At 44.9% G+C, this 20544-nt stretch overlaps 3 protein-coding genes across 3 annotated transcripts in view; 1 reads left to right on the top strand and 2 right to left on the bottom strand.

The window, feature by feature from the left end:
• Positions 1-7753, bottom strand: part of col9a1a (collagen, type IX, alpha 1a) — a 15459-nt gene extending 7706 nt beyond the window's left edge. The window contains exons 1-18 of the mRNA XM_079731089.1: positions 7611-7753; positions 7001-7075; positions 6570-6608; positions 6136-6198; positions 4712-4765; positions 4037-4072; positions 3803-3826; positions 3324-3377; positions 2705-2758; positions 2393-2425; positions 1864-1920; positions 1321-1374; positions 1154-1207; positions 984-1037; positions 654-707; positions 489-542; positions 113-166; positions 1-22 (exon numbers count right to left, since the gene is read on the bottom strand). The exon at positions 1-22 is cut by the window's left edge and continues 32 nt beyond it. Of these exons, the coding sequence (XP_079587215.1) occupies positions 1-22; positions 113-166; positions 489-542; positions 654-707; positions 984-1037; positions 1154-1207; positions 1321-1374; positions 1864-1920; positions 2393-2425; positions 2705-2758; positions 3324-3377; positions 3803-3826; positions 4037-4072; positions 4712-4765; positions 6136-6198; positions 6570-6608; positions 7001-7075; positions 7611-7685 (910 nt within the window). The 5' untranslated portion in view covers positions 7686-7753. The remainder of the gene's footprint in view (positions 23-112; positions 167-488; positions 543-653; positions 708-983; positions 1038-1153; positions 1208-1320; positions 1375-1863; positions 1921-2392; positions 2426-2704; positions 2759-3323; positions 3378-3802; positions 3827-4036; positions 4073-4711; positions 4766-6135; positions 6199-6569; positions 6609-7000; positions 7076-7610) is intronic.
• Positions 7754-8210: 457 nt separating this feature from the next.
• On the top strand, positions 8211-16377 carry hyls1 (HYLS1 centriolar and ciliogenesis associated). Its single transcript, XM_079730605.1, has 12 exons — positions 8211-8328; positions 8877-8977; positions 9108-9239; positions 9681-9751; positions 10029-10279; positions 10411-10466; positions 12521-12708; positions 13063-13108; positions 13189-13252; positions 15556-15637; positions 15858-15884; positions 16170-16377. Exons 2-12 carry the CDS (start codon positions 8878-8880, stop codon positions 16302-16304), a joined length of 1152 nt encoding a protein of 383 aa, XP_079586731.1. The 5' UTR covers positions 8211-8328; position 8877; the 3' UTR covers positions 16305-16377.
• mrpl4 (mitochondrial ribosomal protein L4) lies at positions 16341-20326 on the bottom strand. The gene is made up of 9 exons (XM_079730606.1): positions 20154-20326; positions 19997-20078; positions 19318-19489; positions 18777-18828; positions 18390-18507; positions 17630-17736; positions 17162-17271; positions 16644-16717; positions 16341-16560 (listed from the first exon to the last, which is right to left on the bottom strand). The coding sequence occupies exons 1-9, from the start codon at positions 20199-20201 to the stop codon at positions 16415-16417; spliced, it is 909 nt and encodes a 302-aa protein (XP_079586732.1). The 5' UTR covers positions 20202-20326; the 3' UTR covers positions 16341-16414.
• Positions 20327-20544: the final 218 nt, after the last annotated feature.

Genomic DNA, 20544 nt, shown 5'->3' with positions numbered 1-20544 from the left:
GACCATCAGGCCCCGGAAGGCCCTGGTAATGAGGGGGAGCAGAGTATGTTAAAGCAGATGGAAGTGGACATAGTGCGTGTTAGCTCCTATGCACTGAGATAGACCCACTTACAGCTTCTCCTTTTGGCCCCGGAACGCCCCTGATTCCACCCGGACCTACAGCCCCCTGTACACAAACAAAGAGAAGATAACTTGTCAGGAAAGTCGGTGTCTTCATGAACTTATCATAGCTAAGCGATCAGTCCAGCCATCAGGAGAGAGTCAACATGACACTTGGCTTGACTTCATACAGTAAAGAATACATTTAGAAAAGGACATATATCAAAAAATAAATGTGCATAAGAAGTAAGACCAGCAGGGTTATCGTTGAGCTTGAGCTTTGCCTTTGGTCTCATCAAAGGTGAATAACTAGGTCTTCAGACACCTTTATTGTGGCTCTTTCCAGAAGCATTCAGATCCGTTTGAGTGTTTTTTTTGTCACTACTCACCTGGCTTCCCTTCGGACCCATCTCGCCGACGGCTCCCCTCTGCCCGGGATCGCCCTGGGAACACAGACATCTGGGTTATTCACTACAGAAAAACAAGCCACAGCTGAGCCATGAAGACGCAAAGCAATTATAACAATGAAAAAATAAAGAAACATGGGCACGTACATGGTGTCCTTGGATGCCCTGAGGACCACCATCCCCTAACTTCCCACGAGGGCCCTGTTTCATGGAAAAGTGGGATTTGAGTCAGTTCAGGTTCGGATAACTTTATTGTCCATCAACGGTGACAGAAATCCATCTTTTGTGGAGCTTGCATAAAACCACACAGACAGCAGACAAACATTTTCACCATCAACTTATTCAGTTCCCCCCTGTTATCATGGGTCAGGACTTTATCGCTGCCTTCAGTGAAGTTGGTTACTGGCTTAGACTGGGTCTCCTCTCTGTGAAGAGACCCAGGAGTCAGGAACCCGGGACAACGTGTGTTCTGCTCACCTGATCCCCTTTGGACCCCATTATTCCAGTGATCCCTATCTTCCCTCCTGGGCCCTAGAAACCACTCATCAGAGGGGGGGACAGGGAGATGAACATGTTAATATACGTTGGTGAATCCGAACAGATGACATGTTGGTGAGGTTGACAGAGATAACGGCGAGGTAGTTTACCGGTAGTCCTTGTGTGCCGACATCCCCTGAAGCTCCTTGATTGCCCTCCTCTCCCTTCGGAGGAACAAACAAATGTCACAAACGTGATGCATTGTCTTCCGACGCCAAGAGGTACATACCACTAGCAAAGCATCTCGCTTTGGGATGAACAGTAGACAGGAGGTTACCTTGTGTCCTTGCTTTCCTGGCTCACCAGACTCTCCCTTGACTCCTTTGTGGCCCTAGAAGCAGAATCCGAAACAGAATCCAAGTCCTCCAAATTATAACATTTAGAACTTATAGTCGCATTATGTGAGATCCCTCCCAGTTAGTAGTTGGGAGAATTTTTTAATTACAAAAACGTAATAACGTTGTTCTGTCCACTCTAACTGGCGGTGCAACTGTGTGATTCTAACTAGCGTAGCTCGGCTGGCTGGATGGTGTGAGTGGGAGGGGTTTAGAAGGGTCGATTATGATATTCTTGTGAGCTTAAAGAGGTACGGGCTGGCCAGAAAATGATTAACACATTATTGAAACATTATTGAAATAACTATCAATCATTATTGACTACAGATTCGTCCAGGTCAATTTACGCTACAAACTAGTTAAAATGTTATGTATTGCAACTTTAAACAGATTAACAACAAACACAATGACATAACATAAATACAGAATGAACTTGCATGTGTGAGCCTTTCAGGACATATGGTTGTGAGTGTGTTTTTACTCACTTTCATTCCAGGGAGACCTGAATGTCCATTGAGGCCAGCAGGGCAGGCATTGGGGCACTGAAACACAAGAGGTCAGTCGGTCACAGAAAAGCCCACGCACTAGGGTGTGTCACCCAATTACCTGATAAAACATGCATAGCAAACGGCTAACCTTGTTTCCAGCTAATGCATTTAACCCTGACTGAGCTATGAAACGCTTCACGGACTGCTTCTCAAGCTCAAACAGGTACGTTTCTAGGTAAGGTCCAAGTTTTACAGTAGGTTTCTCACAGGATCATTCTCCAGCTTAACCTTCTTATTCCAAGGTCAGGTAACAGAATCTAGGGGTCAGAACAGGTCTGGAGGTAATACATCCAGTAATGTGTACTTCCTAAATGTGTTAAGAAGGGTTTAGTGGGCACAACTTGTGGGCATTACGTTTTCAACATATTTTCACCTTTAGTAGGGTGCGGAATGTGTGAAATAATATAGTGTATGTATTCATATATGGTATTTGTGTATCATTTCCTTACATAAGGGTGAAACTTACCAGCTCTTCACCTCCATAAACTCCTGGGGGACCCTATGAGGAAATAAGCAGAAATCAGAGTTCCTTCATTGGGAAACAGCAAAGTTTGGGGGTGGAGATCAATGTACCCCAGTTAACCCACCGACCCATCCATCGATCCAGTCACCAGACATCCATCCATCCAGTCACCATCCATCCGCCCACCCATTTATCTATCCATCCATCAATCAACCATGCATGCACCAACCCACCACCAATCAAACCACTCATTCATCCATCCATCCAAGCCTCCCGGCCACCCAGGTGGTCATGTGGAGGTCATGTGATACTTACCCTGGTTCCGACCGGACCGGGCAGACCCACTGCCCCTCTCTTCCCAGAGTCACCCTGCAAAAGACCAGGAGATGGAGGTCACAATGCCATCAGCACACAGACTACAGAAACTACAGACACTATAGACACTACAGATACCATGACTGCAACGTGAATACACTAGAGACACCGGAGGCACTATTGACACTACAGAAACGACATACACTACAGACACTACACTAGAGGCAATATAGACACTACAGACACTACAGACACTCTAAACACTTAAGGACACCTAGGACAACACAATCTACAAAACAAATACATTACAGACCCTAAAGACATTATGACTACATGCATACACTACACACACTGCAGACACCATGACTACATGAATACACTACAGACACCATGCGGAAATACATACACTACAGACAATGCAGACACCATGACAAAATGTATACACTACAGACTCTACAGACAGTAGAGTATACACTTTAGACAACCGGACCGCAACACTACTTCTGGAGCGTTTTGACGTTAACGCTTCAATGAAGAGCATGAGCCAACTGCCTGAGAGCATGGGAAGTATGGAAACTATAACAAAAACATAAGAACCAGCGTGGTTTGGATGACTTACAGGAAGTCCAACCTTGCCCAGTTCACCTGGAAGTCCGTCGGTTCCTGGGAGCCCCTGAAACACAAGCCTCAACTGTTAATCTATCAGGCCGGAGGTTGAGACACAACAGAAACCCTCCAATGCAGTGGCTTGATGGTGTATACAGTGAGTACATTATGAGTACATTATAGGTACAGTATGGTACCAATGACACCTTCATAGACTTTCATCCTTACACTCAATACCTTATATTAATACTCTTGTGGATATTGTGGGTACCCACAATATCCCTTGTATAGCTAGATATACTGGTTACACCTTCTACACCTTCTATAAATGTACTGGGTACACCTTCTATACCTTATATAAATATACAGGGTATACCCTCTGTACCTTATATAAATATACTGGGTACACCTTCTATACCTGATATAAATAAAATGGTTACTAAGGTATATAGGGCACAGGGTCTAAAGTGAACTTTACGCCAGAGTACTCACGTCAAGACCGTCCTCTCCTTCCCCCTGAGTGGAGAAGACAAACACGAGTTAGCAGACCTCAGGATGCTAAAGTGACAAAATGTTTGTTTTGCGTCTCTATTGGTCGCTAGCATTTACTCTGCAGAATTAAACACTTATGCTGCGGGCCATGAGAATGCCCAGGAAAGTCAAAGCATATTGGGCATTGAAAAAATGATGATTATTATTATTATGGGATGATTTATGATGTCCTACCATCTCCCCGATTGGTCCTCGAGCTCCAGCTTCACCCTGGTAACCGCATCAACAAAGATATAATTTACACACTTGCACAGACACACTGTAATAACGTATATAATGACATACTGTATGTAACATAGTATGTTATAACTGAATGTCATAATGTACAATATGTAATAAAGTAGTGTATTAGTGTATGTAATAGTATCTATACAGTACAGTACGTTATTACTGTATGCAATAACATAGTAGTAACTGTCTGTATGTAATTACACACTAATAAATGGTTGTGGTTAATAACATAGTAATAACTGGTTGTATGTTATAACACAGTAATAACTGGTTGAATGTAATAACATAATAATAAGCAGTTGTATGTAATAACATACTAATAAATGGCTGTATGTAATAACACAATAACTGGCTGTATGTAATAACATTAATAAGTGGTTGTATGTAATAACAAACTAATAACTGGTTGTATGTAATAACATACTATTAACTGGCTGTATGTAATAACATACTAATAAGTGGCTGTATATAATAACATAGTAATAACTGGTTGTATGGTATAACATACTTATAACTGGTGTATGTAATAACCTACTAATAACTGGCTGTATGTAATACATAGTAATAACTGGTTGCATGTTATAACATAGCAATAACTGGTTGTATGTTATAACATACCTTGGGTCCCTTCTTTCCAGTGGGTCCAGAAGCACCGCTTGGTCCTACAGGTCCCTGGGAAGGAAGAGGACGCCTGTTAACCCCATGAAATCAAGAATGACCCTGACACTCTGAAGAACGGTAAAACATGTTACTGCATTAAGTTAATTTATTTATATATATATATTGACACCCAAAATCCCTGTCTACCACTAATAAAGTGCCATTGTATCTTATCTCTTAGAAAGGTTTGATTCCTCATGGCCACAGTCCACCTGTAGAATCAATGTATTATTCTATTGAAGGTGCAGTATGTAAGACTCAAGAGCTATTGACTATTTGACTGTAATTCACTCGATTTAGTTTCATAATCTTGCGCTCTTCGGGTCTTTCTGCTCTCTTTACAACCCTCAAATATAACCTTTTCAACGTTTAAATGTACTGTAATACACACAAGGCATCAGCTGTGAACAAAAAAACTTGATGGATTGTTTGATAGAAAAGGACCCTGACTCTGTAAAGATCAGAACACAGTCCCCATCAATGTGGTTGACAGAGGTGCCGGTCTACCTGTAGGCATCCCTGAGCAAGAAGTCCTCCCCCTCCCCCCTACCTGCTCCCTAATGAAACCTAAACTCACTCAGTTGTTTTCTGATTCAAATATCCAAGTATTTTGTATTAAATCATCTGTTTATTTTTAGGTCTTAACCCTGAAACAATCAGGCTCAGGTGCTTCACATACAATGTCTACTACCACAATGGGTCTTTGTGCAGGGGTCCACTCTACAAGTCTTGTCTGAGACACATGCTGTTAGTCTGGTGCCGTCCTCTCACGTTTCAGCTTGGTCTTGCCTCCCTCCCAGCCCCCATCCCCACAGTCGGCCCAGCACACTGAGGGTCTTCAGCGACGCCTCCGCCAGCACACAGCCCCTTCCTGTCCGCCATTTTGTGGGCCACTTAACTCCCCCACCCTTTCCCAAGGTTACACAAAAAGAGCTCTGTGTTCATGGGGGAGCTATTTGAGGTACCGACCCTCGCTCACACAGCGAGCCTGATGCACTCACTGGTCTCTCTTTCTTACTCTCCTCAAAAGAGTCCTGTGGAGCGTCTGCTCCGTGGCCAAGACAAGCAGGCTGGCTCTGTATAGAGTGAATATCTTAGAATATAATTTAATATCTATCGTTCCTCCCCTGTTACTCCACAAGGTAGACTAGCTCCCACATACAGACTGATAAACCCCCTCCCCCAACCTGCATAAACGCAGTTTAAGACATTTTCAAATGTACATTATCTGCTTCAGCACTCCAATTTACTTGATTCAAAAATAGACACAGTCCTTTCATGTCTGACCAGGCTAGGTAAGGTTCTAGAAGCATCCGCTCAGTATTTAAAGTTGACCATCTCTGAGATTTTATTTTTCATATCACTCCAGATGTTCAACTTACATCAGCGCCTGGAAGACCTGGAGTTCCAGGAGTACCATCTGAGCCGTTGTCCCCATCAGGGCCCTGCAACCAAGTCACCCATTCAAAACTCAGCATGGAGGTTAACTGTAATTAAGGTTAACTTCATGCTGATTAATTGCAGTTCTACATGTTTATGAACTGTAGTTCTTCATGGAGGTTAACTGTAGTTCTTCATGCACATTAATTGCAGTTCTACATGTTTATGAACCGTAGTTCTTCATGGAGGTTAACTGTAGTTCTTCATGCACATTATTGCAGTTCTACATGTTTATGAACTGTAGTTCTTCATGGAGGTTAACTGTAGTTCTTCATGCAAATTAATTGCAGTTCTACATGTTTATGAACTGTAGTTCTTCATTGAGGTTAACTGTAGTTCTTCATGTTTATTATGTGACATGTATAAGGACACTCACAGGTCCGCCGACGACATTGTTGTCCACTCCTCTTTCGCCCTGGAGACAAAGGTTCAAACAAAAACTCCATTAGATCTTCTACCCTTCTCTCACTGGGCTTGATGTTCTCCATTAACATGGCATGGCTCCTCCTCAATCTGTTTCAGTGTCACTCTGAATCACAGCCTCAGTATCAAAGGGCTTTACAGGCCAACGCTGTACAACACCACATAACCCTTAAAAAAGACTATTCCTTTAAAACTATTATTGCTTCCAGGGATGTAGGAGGTGACGGGTGGACGGACATCCATCTGTCCCATCCACACCCCATCCATATCCACATGCACATCCAACCCATCCACCTCAAGTCTGAAGACCATTCACCACACCATGCACATATGATGAAAAAATAACTGATCATGAAAGTAAACTAAAGGCTATATATGGCTTACATCAATCCCGTCCACTCCAGGCACCCCAGCTACTCCAGGAGGCCCGGGGGCTCCTCTTGGGCCCACTGGGCCCCTCTGTAATAACATAGACAAACAACAAATGTTTCACTTTAAATGTTTTCAGAACTTATTTTATCTGGAGTCCGAATATTTTATTGACCGCTTGGAGAAAGAAAAACAGTAAAATTGTCACACTACTCGGTGATATATAATAATAACTACAGTAGAGTGTATCGGAATGCTCCTGAGAGCCAATCGGGCATATAAGACGTGTGTGTTTGATTGGCACCACATGTCCAGAGTGAAGGACCATACTCATTAATCACACATACATCTTTACACTAAAGTTTGGCACAGATTCAATGCATCATATTTGGGGAGACTAATTTGAACATTTGAAACAAATTATACTTTGTTAGTTTAAATTACGGCACATTGCTGTGATTAATAAAGCCTACTGAAAACGTAGCTATTAAATCAATCTAGTCGAAATATCAATATCAAGTCAAAATGTCTAATTTATATCATGAAAAGTATATCATGCTAGGATAACAGAGTTAGATGGGGAATAAAACCACATTGGGAAAGAACAACTAAACCTATCACTTACCTGAGCGGAGCAAATTAAGGCAATTTCTAACAAAATCACCAACAACGACTTCTGATACATCCCCAGGCGAGCCATGGTCTTCCCAACGGCGAAGGAGACCTCAAAAGTTCCTTATAGCAGAATACCGGGGACTCGCGGATCACCTGTCAGTATTCCCGGACTGGACCCCAATGGTTACTGGGAAGGTACGGCGTTCTGCAGGGAGCTCATGTTTATTAATGAGCTGCCAGGGTCGAGCAGTGATTGGAGGGGGGCATTTAGGTGCCCAAAAGGGAAGGACATTTTCTCCACAGAAGGTGGGATTTGTGGGATTTCGGAATGATTTCAGAGGGGGTAAAACTCAAAGTTATTAAATCAAATTAACCAATTTACTGGGAGACTAGACAAATTCAATCCAAAAAAATATTCATTATCGTTTCATGAATAGTAATTACAACCTTCATATTAACTTTTGAATACGTTTCGATTTTTGTAAATCATTTAGGCTATTTGTTTAGTTTTATGGAATATTATAGTATTATAACTTTTAATTCACGGATACGCCTGCCTGTTTTGACGTGGCGCTGTTTCCCGCTGTCCAGATCGTGGCGTCATCAAGAAGAAGAAAGGAAAGCAGGGCGTTGTTTGAAAGCCTTTTAACGGTTGTTGTTGTCCTAGCTACCTAGCATGGCGACCACGGACTTTTAACTATTTTGAAACACTCGCGGTTTGTGTACAGGTAGGAAAACTTCACTTTAACTAAACCAACTTAGTTGTGTGTATGTCTGTGTGTGTATGCATAAGTGTGTGTGTGTGTGTGTAAATCTATCTATCTATCTATCTATCTATCTATCTATCTATCTATCTATCTATCTATCTATCTATCTATCTATCTATCTGTCTGTGCACACACACACACACACACACACACACACACACACACACACACACAATATATAAAGATATAGATAGATACACACACACACATACACATACACACACACCATGTATATGTGGTGTGTGTGTGTGTGATATTATTATATTATATGTGTGTGTGTGTGGTGTGTTTGTGTAATATGTGTGTGTGTCAGTGTATGTAATACATATACATATATGTGTGTGCGTGTGAATAATAGTGTGTCGTTGACTGTGTAATATATATATTTGTGTGTAATAAATAAATATGTGTGTGAATATATCTAGATGTGTCGTGACTGTGTGTATATATGTATATATATATATTTGTGTCAGTGTGTGTAATTTATGTTTATATATTTGTGTGTGTAGGATGGATAGCCTGGACTTTTCTGAGGATGAGATTCAGGAACAGTTGGCGGTCCTGGGATACAGAAATATTCCTCAACACAGACTGAGGGAATTCAAACGAGGTGTGCATCATCCGGCCCCCTCACCTCAAAGTGTCACCTATCACAAAGAGTGATAGGTGACATATTCATGTTCATATGTGTTGGTATTACATACCATAGTGGTTCAACACCTAATTATTCTTTACGTTAGACCTGGACGAGCTGATCCAACAGAAGAAGTTAAAGATCCTGGAATCCTCCAGGGAGCTCAACTTCAGCAACCGGTCTCAGCTGGGGGCGAATCACACCACAACCAGCCCACCAGCGTACATTAAGGAGACTGGTAAGGAAAGGGATTACTTTTGGAGTTTTACTTACTGGCGTATCTTGTAACTTGTGTGTATGTGTCAATGTCCATATGAGCCCACAATGTTGTTTCTCTTTCTTCTGACAAATGTTATTATTGTTAGTCGCTTTGGATAAAAGCGTCTGCTTAATGCCCTAAATGTAAATGTACATTGTTGTGCTGTTAGCGTTTACCATCATTCTCTTCTCAGTGTAGTGCATAACAGCGCTACCCCCATGTTGACCAACACAGGGGAAGACTCTGAGCTGCTGTGTTTGTGATTGACTGTTGTGTTACGTCCTACAGCTGTTAAGATCAGGTGGTTGATCGGAGGATGAGGCAGATGGTTGTTAGCATTGTTTATTAGGATATGGCATAGTGATGCAATGGAGGAATGAGCACCTGATTCACACTTGGACTGACTTGTTCTTTTGCCAGGGCCTCAGTGCTTCCCCAGCTGGGGCGAAGGATCTATCCTCAACGCTGGAACCGGGGACTACAACAGAGAGGTACGAAGACGCCTTTCATTAAGTATATAACCAAGGCTCTTCGGTTGATTCACTTCTGGGATTTCAATCCTGAGTATGAATGTCCCTTTAATCTACTGAAAGACCCATAATTAGTTTCATAGTAAATGAAACATTTGTGGAGATACACTAATAAACGTTTGTATCAAGTATCTAGGACTAGTTCAAAGGAAGACCCCTATTTTGGTGTCTCCTAAGGGGTGCTGGCTGTTAGGGTACAGGAGACCAGAAGCCTAATAGTTGTGATATTCCTGCACAGGTGCTCTCCTCCTGGCGTCTGAACCAAGAGCCGGAGCACCAGGACTCCTATGCTCGCTACACGGTGGCCCCCAGGACCCTGCGGCCCTCTGAGGCCCCCCACAGGCTCCACGTACTGCCGGAGCCTGGGACACATGAATCGCTGGGGCCTTCAGACCCCGGCTCAGACCGCCTGTCTCATCCAATGAGCCAGGCATCCAGCCCAGAGGGAGGGGGCCAGGGGAAACCCTTCATCACCAGGAAGGTCCTGAGGTAATAATACACACATCATGACATTAGGGAAGGGAGGTTGCTCCTGATGTTTGAACACATGGTAGTCCTAGCTCTTAAAAACGTCAATCTGTCGTGTCGCTAACCGTGTAAAATGTCTTGTCTTTCCATAGGAAGCACAATGGACAATTCTTTGTTTGCAACGAATCTGTTCACAGCGAAGATTCAGGTAAAATACCCACTTTCTTTCACAAATCAAATTAGCATTCTGAACCCCGGGACATATAATCAATAGTCTTACAATGGGGCTCAAATTTATTTGTAGTGCTTTGCATCCTCCTCTTCACTGCGGAAGAACTCCTCCCAAACGCGCCTGGTGCTCTTTCTTACTCTGTGGCACCAGTGGTTGCAGCTCCCAGGACATCTAATTAGAGGGTTGCTAAGAGTCCACAAGGCTAGAAGGACAACAAACTCTGGTGGCGCTCATGGGTGCAGCTCCCAGCCGCCACCAGCAGATGGAGCCGTCTCTCTGACCTGCCGGCTCATTGGCTTAATCCTCTTAGATGCCCTCTCCAGAGCCATCTGGACAGCTCCTGCTCAGACCAGCTACTCTCTCTTTCTCTGCCTGGGCCGCAATGTACAAGCTGTGTCCCGGCGCTGACGAGGAGAGCAGCGGGAACGACCGCTCCTCTCTCCACTCCTCCTCCTTCTGGTCCGACGGAGAGGAGGAGCAAGAGGTCGTGGAGCGGGCGGGTCGTGAGGAAGGCTCGGCAGCGGCACCAGGCTCTGTGAGCGCTCCATTGAACCCGGGGGTGACATCAGCCGACCCTCCACCCGCCGGCCAATGGGAGAGCAGGGGCCACACCGTAGACTCTTCACATGGGAGCGTGGATGAAGAGGATGGTGACGATGAAGATGGCAGTGAGGATGAAGATAGTGTTGCTGATGAAATTGATGTGGAAGGTTATGAAGATGGCAGTGATGATGAAGATAGTGGTAGTGATGAGGAAGATGACGGTGGGGATAAAGATGTTGGCAGTGGTGATGAAGACAGTCGAGCTGATGATGATGATGGCAGTGTTGATGATGACTGTGGTGGCGGGGACGATGAAGACAATGGCCTTGACGGTGATGAAGCTGACGATGGCGGTGTGAGTGACAGTGTTATTGAGTGTGAAGATGACTGTGACAAAGGGCTGGCTGGTGAGAACCGCGGCAGCCCCGCCCCGAGTCACCTGACATCCGGGTACGGGACGTACCGACCGGACTCGGCCAGTAAGGACACGGAGGCCGGCACCATCGCTGAGTTCGACGGGGAAACCCTTGCAGGAGACGAGAGCGACGAGGAAGACCTCTACCGCTTCTACTGCGGTGACCCCTCCCCCCCACCTCACCTCCAGTCCCCCCGGCCCATGCCACGCTCACCGGACCCAAGTGAGGCCCTGTCCGGGATGGGGCATCGCAGCCAACCTGGCCTCGAAGAAGAGGAGTGGAGAGGAGAAGAAGACAGGAAGTGTCCTGCGCCAGACAGGAAGTCCTCAGCCGATCAACACGAGGATCCTCCTCCCCCGCCGGCTGGCGTTGGTGAACGGTTCCCCTGGAGGTCAGAGGGAGACGAGCACCGCAGTGGGTCTGCGCTAGAGGAGCGCTGGACAGACAGACGGGGCCAGCAGACGGAGCAGGAGCCGGAGCAGGAGCAGGAGCAGGAGCTAGGGGCGTTCTGTAGCAACACGGAGATCCGCTTCATCGACTCCCACCTGGAGCCTGGCTGTGCTGGAGCCTTGTGGGATAGCCTGGGACCCAGAGACCCGGGTACACGCCAGCCCTCCTGGGTCGACCACGGAGGAATCATTATTTTGAATGTTATGGACGGCAGAGTTTGACCACAAAAATTATAATTTAGACAGTTGTGGTCTAGTCCTGGGCCCTGCTGCTGACTGTTCTGAGGTGATCTGGTCTCATTTCCTGCTTAAGACATGATGATGATGATGAGGTCAACTGAACAGGAGGTGCCCTGACGGAGTTCAATAGACATGGAGGTCGACGTTTAAATAACTTGGAGACATATTTTAATGTCTATATTTAACTGGTGAATCCGTTATAAACCATGAGGGTCTTTAGATAGAGCTGTCCACGATGGACCCTCCATGCTGTGTTCTGATGACCTTTATCACCCACTCACATCTCTTCTGGGTGTGAGACAGTATTGTGGGGAGGATGAGATGTGTAAGAACTGAAGGAGTCTCATGCTGCTGAGCTCATGGTGACCTCTGAACCCCTTAGATGTCAGCAGTCTAGAGGAGGGGCTCGGAGGTCTGCGGGTGGCTACCGCATCGGCCCATCGCCATGGCGACGAGGAGACGGAGAACGAGGACGTCACCGGCCAGAGTGATGACATCACCAGCCAGAGCGACGGGCGCAGCTCGTCCGGCCTCTCGCTCACCGCCTTCGAGTCGTTTGTCAGAGACATGGTGGGTAACCATAACGATCTGGCCGGACTCGAGACAAAGCAGCTATACCTTTAGTTCAGCTACCTTCATCTCATGTGTTATCATCTTGGTTTAATGCATCTTACTCAGCTTGGACTATCTGCCAAAATCTTGAATACTTTTCCGAACAAAATCTTAAAATGTTCTAGTTCTTTGTTAGTTCAGCTTTAGTTGGTCATCTTTATTTATCTGAAATGTATCTGTTATTCAGATTTCATTTCCATTGTTATTTTTAGCAAAAGTCTTCGCTTGATATTTTCTTATTATTTTTGCCTTATGTTGGAGTCTTTTATGATTCTAAGTATAATCAGAATGCTTTTCCGTCTCCTTGCTCAGGTCCGAATGCAGACAGAGAGGGCGCTGAAACCCAGACCCAAGTCTTGTAAGTGACACACAGAGCAAGATGCATACATCAACATAGATTTCACAGAATTAATGTGATCAATCATTCTCATTGATCAGTCATCCGCCCGGTGCTGGGACACCCTCACACCAGGAACCTGAAGAAGATGGACCCTTTGACCAGGTAACGCCCCCACCTTTACTGTAATGCCTCTTCCTTCACTGGTTCTCCATGGTACTACTGCAGTTATGTCTGTTTATTGATTCTAGTGTCGTTCTACTGCAGATTTATTAAAGGAGACATATTATGGTGTTTTCCCGACAAGTCAACATAGTATTTGAGTTCCAGAAAACATGTTTTTGAAGCTGTTGGACTCCTGGAGCTCTATCTATAATATTATATATGGGTATTTATATAATATTATATCTAATATTACGGCCAAAAGCTATGTGCGCCTCGGATGATATTATGAATCCTAAAGACTGCGTCTGACGCCTCTGGTACTTCCACAACAAGTAAAGACTTAGACGTAGTGGGGGATATCTCGGCCATGGTTGAGAAGAATTGGAGGAAAGGAACTTTGGCCTTGACTCTCTGAAGTCCATGAACCGCGACATGGAGGAGAAAGGGATTGTACTCCAAGAGCTGAGCTGCCGGATTGCCGCCGAGCTCCCCCCTGCCGAACCTGCCAGCTTCGGCGGCCGTTCAGCTCCCGGAGTACACTGCCGGAGCTGCCGGTGTTACACCGAATTCTGCGACCCACCGAAAAGTGTGACCCTAGGGGGCGCTGTTGCATATTCTTTGCAGTATGCACGAGTTTGAAGCTTAGACATGCATCACAAAAACATAAATAAAACATAAGATCTCCCCCCAACCAATGACCTTTTTATTAAAGGTGTTTAATAAATACATTTGTTTTGATTTGATTAGCATTTTACAGACCCATACAATGATAGGGCGTTTAGTACGGTCCTTCACCGTTGCTTCTTTACCCATAAAAAACTACAGTCAGTGTTAAATTGTGCTGATTTACCTTTGAGCATTTCCTACTATAGGCTGCTGTGTAAAACGCTGTTTAGAATTAATGTTAGTATCAAGAAAAGAAAGACCCACCGCTGGGGGGAGATCTTATGTTTTTGTTTAATGCAAACGTGCACGTTGCAGAAAATGTGCAACAGCGCCCCCTGGGGTCACACTTTTCGGTGGGTCGCAGAATTCGGTGTACGCCTCGTGCCCACTGCATCCGTCCGTTGACGGATCCCCATTGACTTTGAATGGGGACGGATGTGCAATGCATTGCCGATCCGTCCGTTCCGTTGGATCCGTCGGCTCCGTCAAAAAGTTGAAAAATGTTAAACTTTTTCGGCAGCGACGGATCCGTTATCCAATCAGATCGCGTATGCAAATTTAAGCACTGTGACACTACTCGGGCTCTGACGACCCTGGAAAGCTGCCACCGAAGCTTCGACGGCGGGGGTAACTCAGCTCCGGGAGTACAATCCCTTTCTCCTCCATGTCTCCTCCTCCGGACCGCCGCCGAAGCTCCGGCGGGGGGAGCTCGGCGTCAGTCCGGCAGAGAAAGGGATTGTGCTGCCGCCGACTTCCCCCCGTCAGAGCTGGTCGTCCACTGGTCCACAAAATCGTAGCTATGCTCTGATTGGAGGGGAGTAGGGAAGTGGGAGGTAATAGTCTAGTGTGTCCCCTTCCTACGTAGGAGGGGGCGCCGAAACTGACTCGCTCGTTTGGTAACTGTAGGCGGGGTACTTTCAGAAATGCATGTCACTCAAAAAATCATGTACAGACTTTTTTCAAAGTTTGTATGCGTGTGGGACCCAAAACAACATCCCAAATCCCAGGAAAAGTGTTGTTTTCATAATATGAAAAAACTTTAACTCTAGTGTGGTTCTCCATGGTCCTACTGCAGGTATATTAACTCTAGTGTGGTTCTACTGCAGGTATATTAACTTTAGTGTGGTTCTACTGCAGGTATATTAACTTTAGTGTGGTTCAACTGCAGGTATATTAACTATAGTGTGGTTCTACTGCAGGTATATTAACTCTAGTGTGGTTCTCAATGGTTCTACTGTAGGTATATTAACTCTAGTGTGGTTCTACTGCAGGTATATTAACTTTAGTGTGGTTCAACTGCAGGTATATTAACTATAGTGTGGTTCTACTGCAGGTATATTAACTTTAGTGTGGTTCTACTGCAGGTATATTAACTTTAGTGTGGTTCAACTGCAGGTATATTAACTATAGTGTGGTTCTACTGCAGGTATATTAACTCTAGTGTGGTTCTCAATGGTTCTACTGTAGGTATATTAACTCTAGTGTGGTTCTACTGCAGGTATATTAACTTTAGTGTGGTTCAACTGCAGGTATATTAACTATAGTGTGGTTCTACTGCAGGTATATTAACTCTAGTGTGGTTCTCCATGGTTCTACTGTAGGTATATTAACTAGTGTGGTTCTCCATGCTACTTCAGGTATCTTCAGTACAAACAGGAGTGGGACTTGTTCAAGGTTCCAGGGGAGAAGGACCGGAAAGCGCTCCGCTGGGAGATCAGGGTACCAGTCCTACTAAATAATGTTGAAATACTATGTAGTATTCATGTCTTCATGTCTTTAAGTAGTTCCTAGAGGTCTAGACACCAGTGCCTGGTGGTTCAAACAAATATTTCTGTGGATATTTAATGAATTTAAATGTAGTTACGTGGAAAATAAGGCTTGTTATATTTCTCCTCTGCTCCAACATGGAGAGATGTTAACATAATTCTTCTGTTCTCAGGAGCAGCTGGCCTACCAAGCTCCACCAGTGAGTATGACTCAAATTACTCTGGGATTTGTAGTTTTACAGGCCCCTTAGTTATTTGAGGCTGAGCCCTTTTGAACATCTATTCACCGGTGAAATCCATCCAGATGAAAGATGGGTGCGGTCAGTCCATCATTCATCTGGGCAGACACTCCCCAGTGGATAGATGGAAATGCTTTATGACCAGCCTCACACCAGGTGGTAAAATAGGTTTCATTTTGATGAAGGCAACCTGTTCTTGGTAGTTAAGTCCTGAAATGTTCATCTGAACGCGTCCTCCTCTGTTAGGCGCGGCCACGGCGGGCCTACGTACCCAACTCCTACATCGTTCCCACGGACAAGAAACGCTCGGCTCTGCGCTGGGAGGTCAGGAACGACCTCGCCAACGGACTGCTTCCGCCCAAACAAAACTACCGCTTTTAAAAACACACCCACCTTTTATACTGTTTTTATAAGCACATGGTTTATTTATTCACACAAATGTATTAAAGACATGACTGACACTGGATTGTTTAATTGAACATGTTGGCGGGTCAAGGGAGGTCTGAGTAGGGCATCTTAAAGGGGTACAGGGGGGTGTAGCGCTCGTCGTGCCACAGCAGCTTGCTCTCCAGGAAGCGCACGGCGGCCAGCGTCAGAACCACGGCCTCGTGTTTCAGCATGCTGTGCACGTTCAGCCCTGAGGAGACAAGTCATGTAAACACGTTGCACAAAGTGTTACCTTGCATACACGTGCCAGTGTAGAACTAGGGTGAAACGTACCGATGGCTGGGATGACGTTGACCGTCTTGAGGTTGGCGGTGGCCTGCAGAAGGTTTTCTGGAAGCTCGTCACATCTGGGAGGACAGAAAAGCGCATTCATCTAGGATCAAGCAGTCCTACCATGGTATAGCAGGACTTCTGATCGAGCGTTTGTTGATTATGTGCTTATTTATCCCTGCTTGCCGCAAAATGATTGTTCAGAACAAATAGGAGGGAAAGAAAGTTGAACGCTCCCCCTCAGCCAGATTTGAGATTGTCTGCCATCAGACAACCTGAGACAAGCTTTTTACTCCACCCCATAATGGAATGTAGTGGTCGGATAGTTCAGTCTTTTGGGTGTTTTAACTCATTGGAGGTTCTGGATTTGAGCCCACATCTGAATCCTAGAGGGAGATGCCCCAATATTCCCCCTACCTGCTCTATAATGTATCTGATTCACTGTTTGAAAAATTCAACTATGATGTTAAACCCCTGGTTGGATCTGCTGAAAGATTAGGACGTGGAAGTCTGGTACTCACGCGTCAACGATGAGCAGCGACTGTCCCCAGTGTCTCTGTCTGAGAAGGTCCAGGATGTACAGGGGGTCTGGTGTGGGTAGGTCCAGAGACTCCACCACGTAGAGGTAGTCCTGTAGGGGGCATCACACCGTGAGCAGAGCTAAATTACTACCACTGCTCTGTAGTCCAGTTCACATTAAGCAGACATTTTGGAGTGAGGCTGGGAACAATGGGAACATAGCATAAATACTGGGGTAGCAACATATGATTCAATCACTGCACCAACAACTGTTTAGAGCTGCTATCGGAAAGGTGAACTGATCTGTGCCAGATCTGACCTACCTTAGTGTCCTGTAGGGCTTGAACCTAGAACCTCAGAATGCCCTTACTACTACACACTAGAGTGGGCTGATAAACACTTGTCCCAGAATACATCCCTGAATCACTGCTTTACCCACACTAGAGTCATGCTACTAGCTAGCTCCTTACCTGAGCCAGCTTGGAGCTCAGCGCCACCTTGAGGCCCATCACACGCACCTTCATGGGCAGCATGTAGTAGTAGCTGGTGGGTCCCCGAGGGCCATGGGACACACCCCCTGGGAGAGGAACAATACAGGAACATCTCACATGGCCCAAACAAACAGCTCACATATGTAGCAGAGTTGAATCTCTGGTGGGTTAAACCTGCAATATCGTTCCATTCCCGTTTATAATTAGTAAAGAACAGGCAGTCACTGAACACTAGGAATTTATCAACAACAAAATATATATTGCTTAGATATATCACAAAAAAGACCTGCATTTGAGCCTACAATCTCAAGAACAATGTTATGTTGAAAGTGTGTTATGTGGTCTTATGGCTCACTGGCCTGATGTTGGCTCATAGTGCAAGCAGCACCTGACTATTTGACCACTTTTCACCTGACATGATGCTGAGAGCCAAGGGCCTGACAGGTGTGCAGATCCTTAGCCACCACAAGCCATTTGAAAATGGATCTACTTGTGGGCGTTTCCTCCAATGTAGGATGGATAGACCAAGTCCACAGGGAGCTGATCTGAGAGTTGATCTACCCATCATACCACGGGATGGACACTCTCCATAGCGGGTGGATTATTTTAATTGGTTTGTAATGACAAACCCCTCATCATAAAATAGGTGTCCTTCAACATCTACTGAAGACAACATTCCAGCAAGTTTCTACAACTCTTACACCACTAGTGGAGGAGACTGGTTGCCGTGTCAACTCACCTCCTCTCCACAACGGCGATCGGATGCTGCCAACACGAGCGCGCCCGCTGCCCTTCTGTCGCCATGGTTTCCTCCCACCGCCCCTGACCTCTGACCTCACCTTGGTGTTGGCGTAACTCTAGGGGACAGAAGTTCAACATCTAGTGGACCTTCACTTGTTTTACTTTAGGAACTTTTAACTATTAAAGCATTTTATAAATCCTACACTTTGGATGGTCTAGCAGTGGTTAGGGTGTAGGATACTCAAAAGGTTTGAGTCTACCTCCAAGAAAACCAACCTCTGCCTGCTCACCATTGACATAATGCGCTGTTCATCTGGTTAATAACTGAGCGTGTTACATTTTAAAATGGAAGAATACTGTGGGTGTGTTACGTTTAAGTGCTTACTATTCTCTTGTAGCTCCTCTGCCACACCTCCACCTGGTGGAGGATGTCCAGCCTGCAGGAGAGAGGAGACGTTAGAGCTGATCTGCTGCTCAGCGAAGAGAATGTACCTGAAGTAGACTTCAGGATTTACTTTCATGTTATCCTCAACAGCAAAAACAAAATGATTTAAGCACAATATACTATGTTTTGAAAAAAAGTTATGTTAACTCCAAAAATTTTGATCTTCTCATTTTGTCTTACATTAAAAGTCAAACTGTTCTTTGATAGGATGGGCTAACTACGCCTGAACGGAAGAGTTGTGAAGATTACAAAAAGGTAAGAGCTACAGTTAGTTCACTCTTTCAAATATGTATGCCACGGTTTTCTTTGGGAAGACAATATTAGTAAATCCATCTTGAAGGAGTGTTTGACAGGCCAGCAGTCAAAAAGCTGTGTGTGTTCCCACAACCACCACAGCCTGGTGAGGTCCCTTCCTGTTTTTTCCTGCAGATCAGTGATAGAAAATGATCGGACCAATCAGTGCTTAGGGTGTGAGCTGTACCTGGATGGCACGGCGAACACGTCTGGGTGCAGCTGGGCTAGGCCCACGGGGTCTCCCTGCTGGGCTGCCAGGGACTCCACCCAGGTAAGGAGCGGGCTCAGGTGGGTCGGGACAGACGAGTCACATGTTCTGATGATGGGCAGGGAGGAGTCTGCTGGCGGTGGGGGGCGTTCTAGATAGACAAGTGGGTTCAACTTTTTAACAAATACATTAAAACAGAACCATGCTTTAAAAGTGGATGGATTTGGACAGTTTTATTTTGAAATCAAACCTTTTAGTGTGCAAATTGATGAGCATCTGTGAGAGTGATGCTAATGTTTCTAATGTTGTAGTTTCAAACAATTTTATTTCATATTATTTTTGTCTAGGTTATACTCATATACAAGATTGCTTAAACACACACACACACACCATAACATATTCCTGAATATTTATCAAGGACCTTACACATGGTTCAACCCCAAATGTCCAGAGCCCAACCTGACAGCTCCTTGAGGAAGAAGCCCTCCTCTATCTGAACTCACCGCAGGTCGCTTTAGACAGTGATAACATTATAATAAAAATAAACAGACACAACCATGAGAGGGACTCGTAATTTTGTGTTTATCGAATAATAATCACAGCAATTAGCGTTTGATTTGACATTCAATGAGCGTCGTTCTAAAACGTGTTCACTTACTTGTTCTTGAGGGATCCACGAGGTTTGAGGGAAGCCGTAAATTTGAAGGTAACGAACTCTCTCCAGACATTGATGACATGAACTACAAAGACACGTCCAGCATTCAGAATCAAACATGACAGTGAGTGTCAGTCAAATGAAATAGATCAGTGCTTACCCTTTTAGCGACGCCTCTACTACACGCCATTACAGATATACGAAGCATTGTGAATGCGCAAGAAGCGTGGTTGTTATATATTAGACTTTATCCTCTTAAAAATCCATTTCAGGTTATACAATTAAATGTTTGTATCAAAAGGTCATGTGGTCCATGCTATGGCGAAGCTGCCTGGTTTGTCGCACAGTTTTTGCGTCAGCCAAGGAAACCTGCGCACCCCTAGTGATAAGCAGAGGAACAACAGATCGGAGCTAAACACAGCAGAGGTCACACGGTCGGTTTACGTATATAAATATATTAACTTTTATGATTTTACGGTTTACTTATACGAATAAATATATAAACAAAATATATCTATAAAAAAAGGGTGCCTGGGGTTTGGAGAGATTTG

Source organism: Pollachius pollachius (genome assembly GCF_949987615.1).
Source record: "Pollachius pollachius genome assembly, chromosome: 2".
NCBI lineage: Eukaryota > Metazoa > Chordata > Actinopteri > Gadiformes > Gadidae > Pollachius > Pollachius pollachius.
The sequence above is the reverse complement of the archived record's forward strand: the minus strand, read 5'-3'. Positions and strand labels throughout refer to the sequence as shown.

Coding starts and splice junctions, on each gene's coding strand:
- hyls1 (XM_079730605.1), top strand. CDS start 8,878: ATGGATAGCCTGGACTTTTCTGAGGATGAGATTCAGGAACAGTTGGCG. Junction 9,752..10,028: donor CCGGGGACTACAACAGAGAG/GTACGAAGACGC, acceptor ATTCCTGCACAG/GTGCTCTCCTCCTGGCGTCT. Junction 12,709..13,062: donor AGTCGTTTGTCAGAGACATG/GTGGGTAACCAT, acceptor CTCCTTGCTCAG/GTCCGAATGCAGACAGAGAG.
- mrpl4 (XM_079730606.1), bottom strand. CDS start 20,201: ATGCTTCGTATATCTGTAATGGCGTGTAGTAGAGGCGTCGCTAAAAGG. Junction 19,490..19,996: donor CGTGGATCCCTCAAGAACAA/GTAAGTGAACAC, acceptor TTGTCTATCTAG/AACGCCCCCCACCGCCAGCA. Junction 18,829..19,317: donor GTGTTCGCCGTGCCATCCAG/GTACAGCTCACA, acceptor TCTCTCCTGCAG/GCTGGACATCCTCCACCAGG.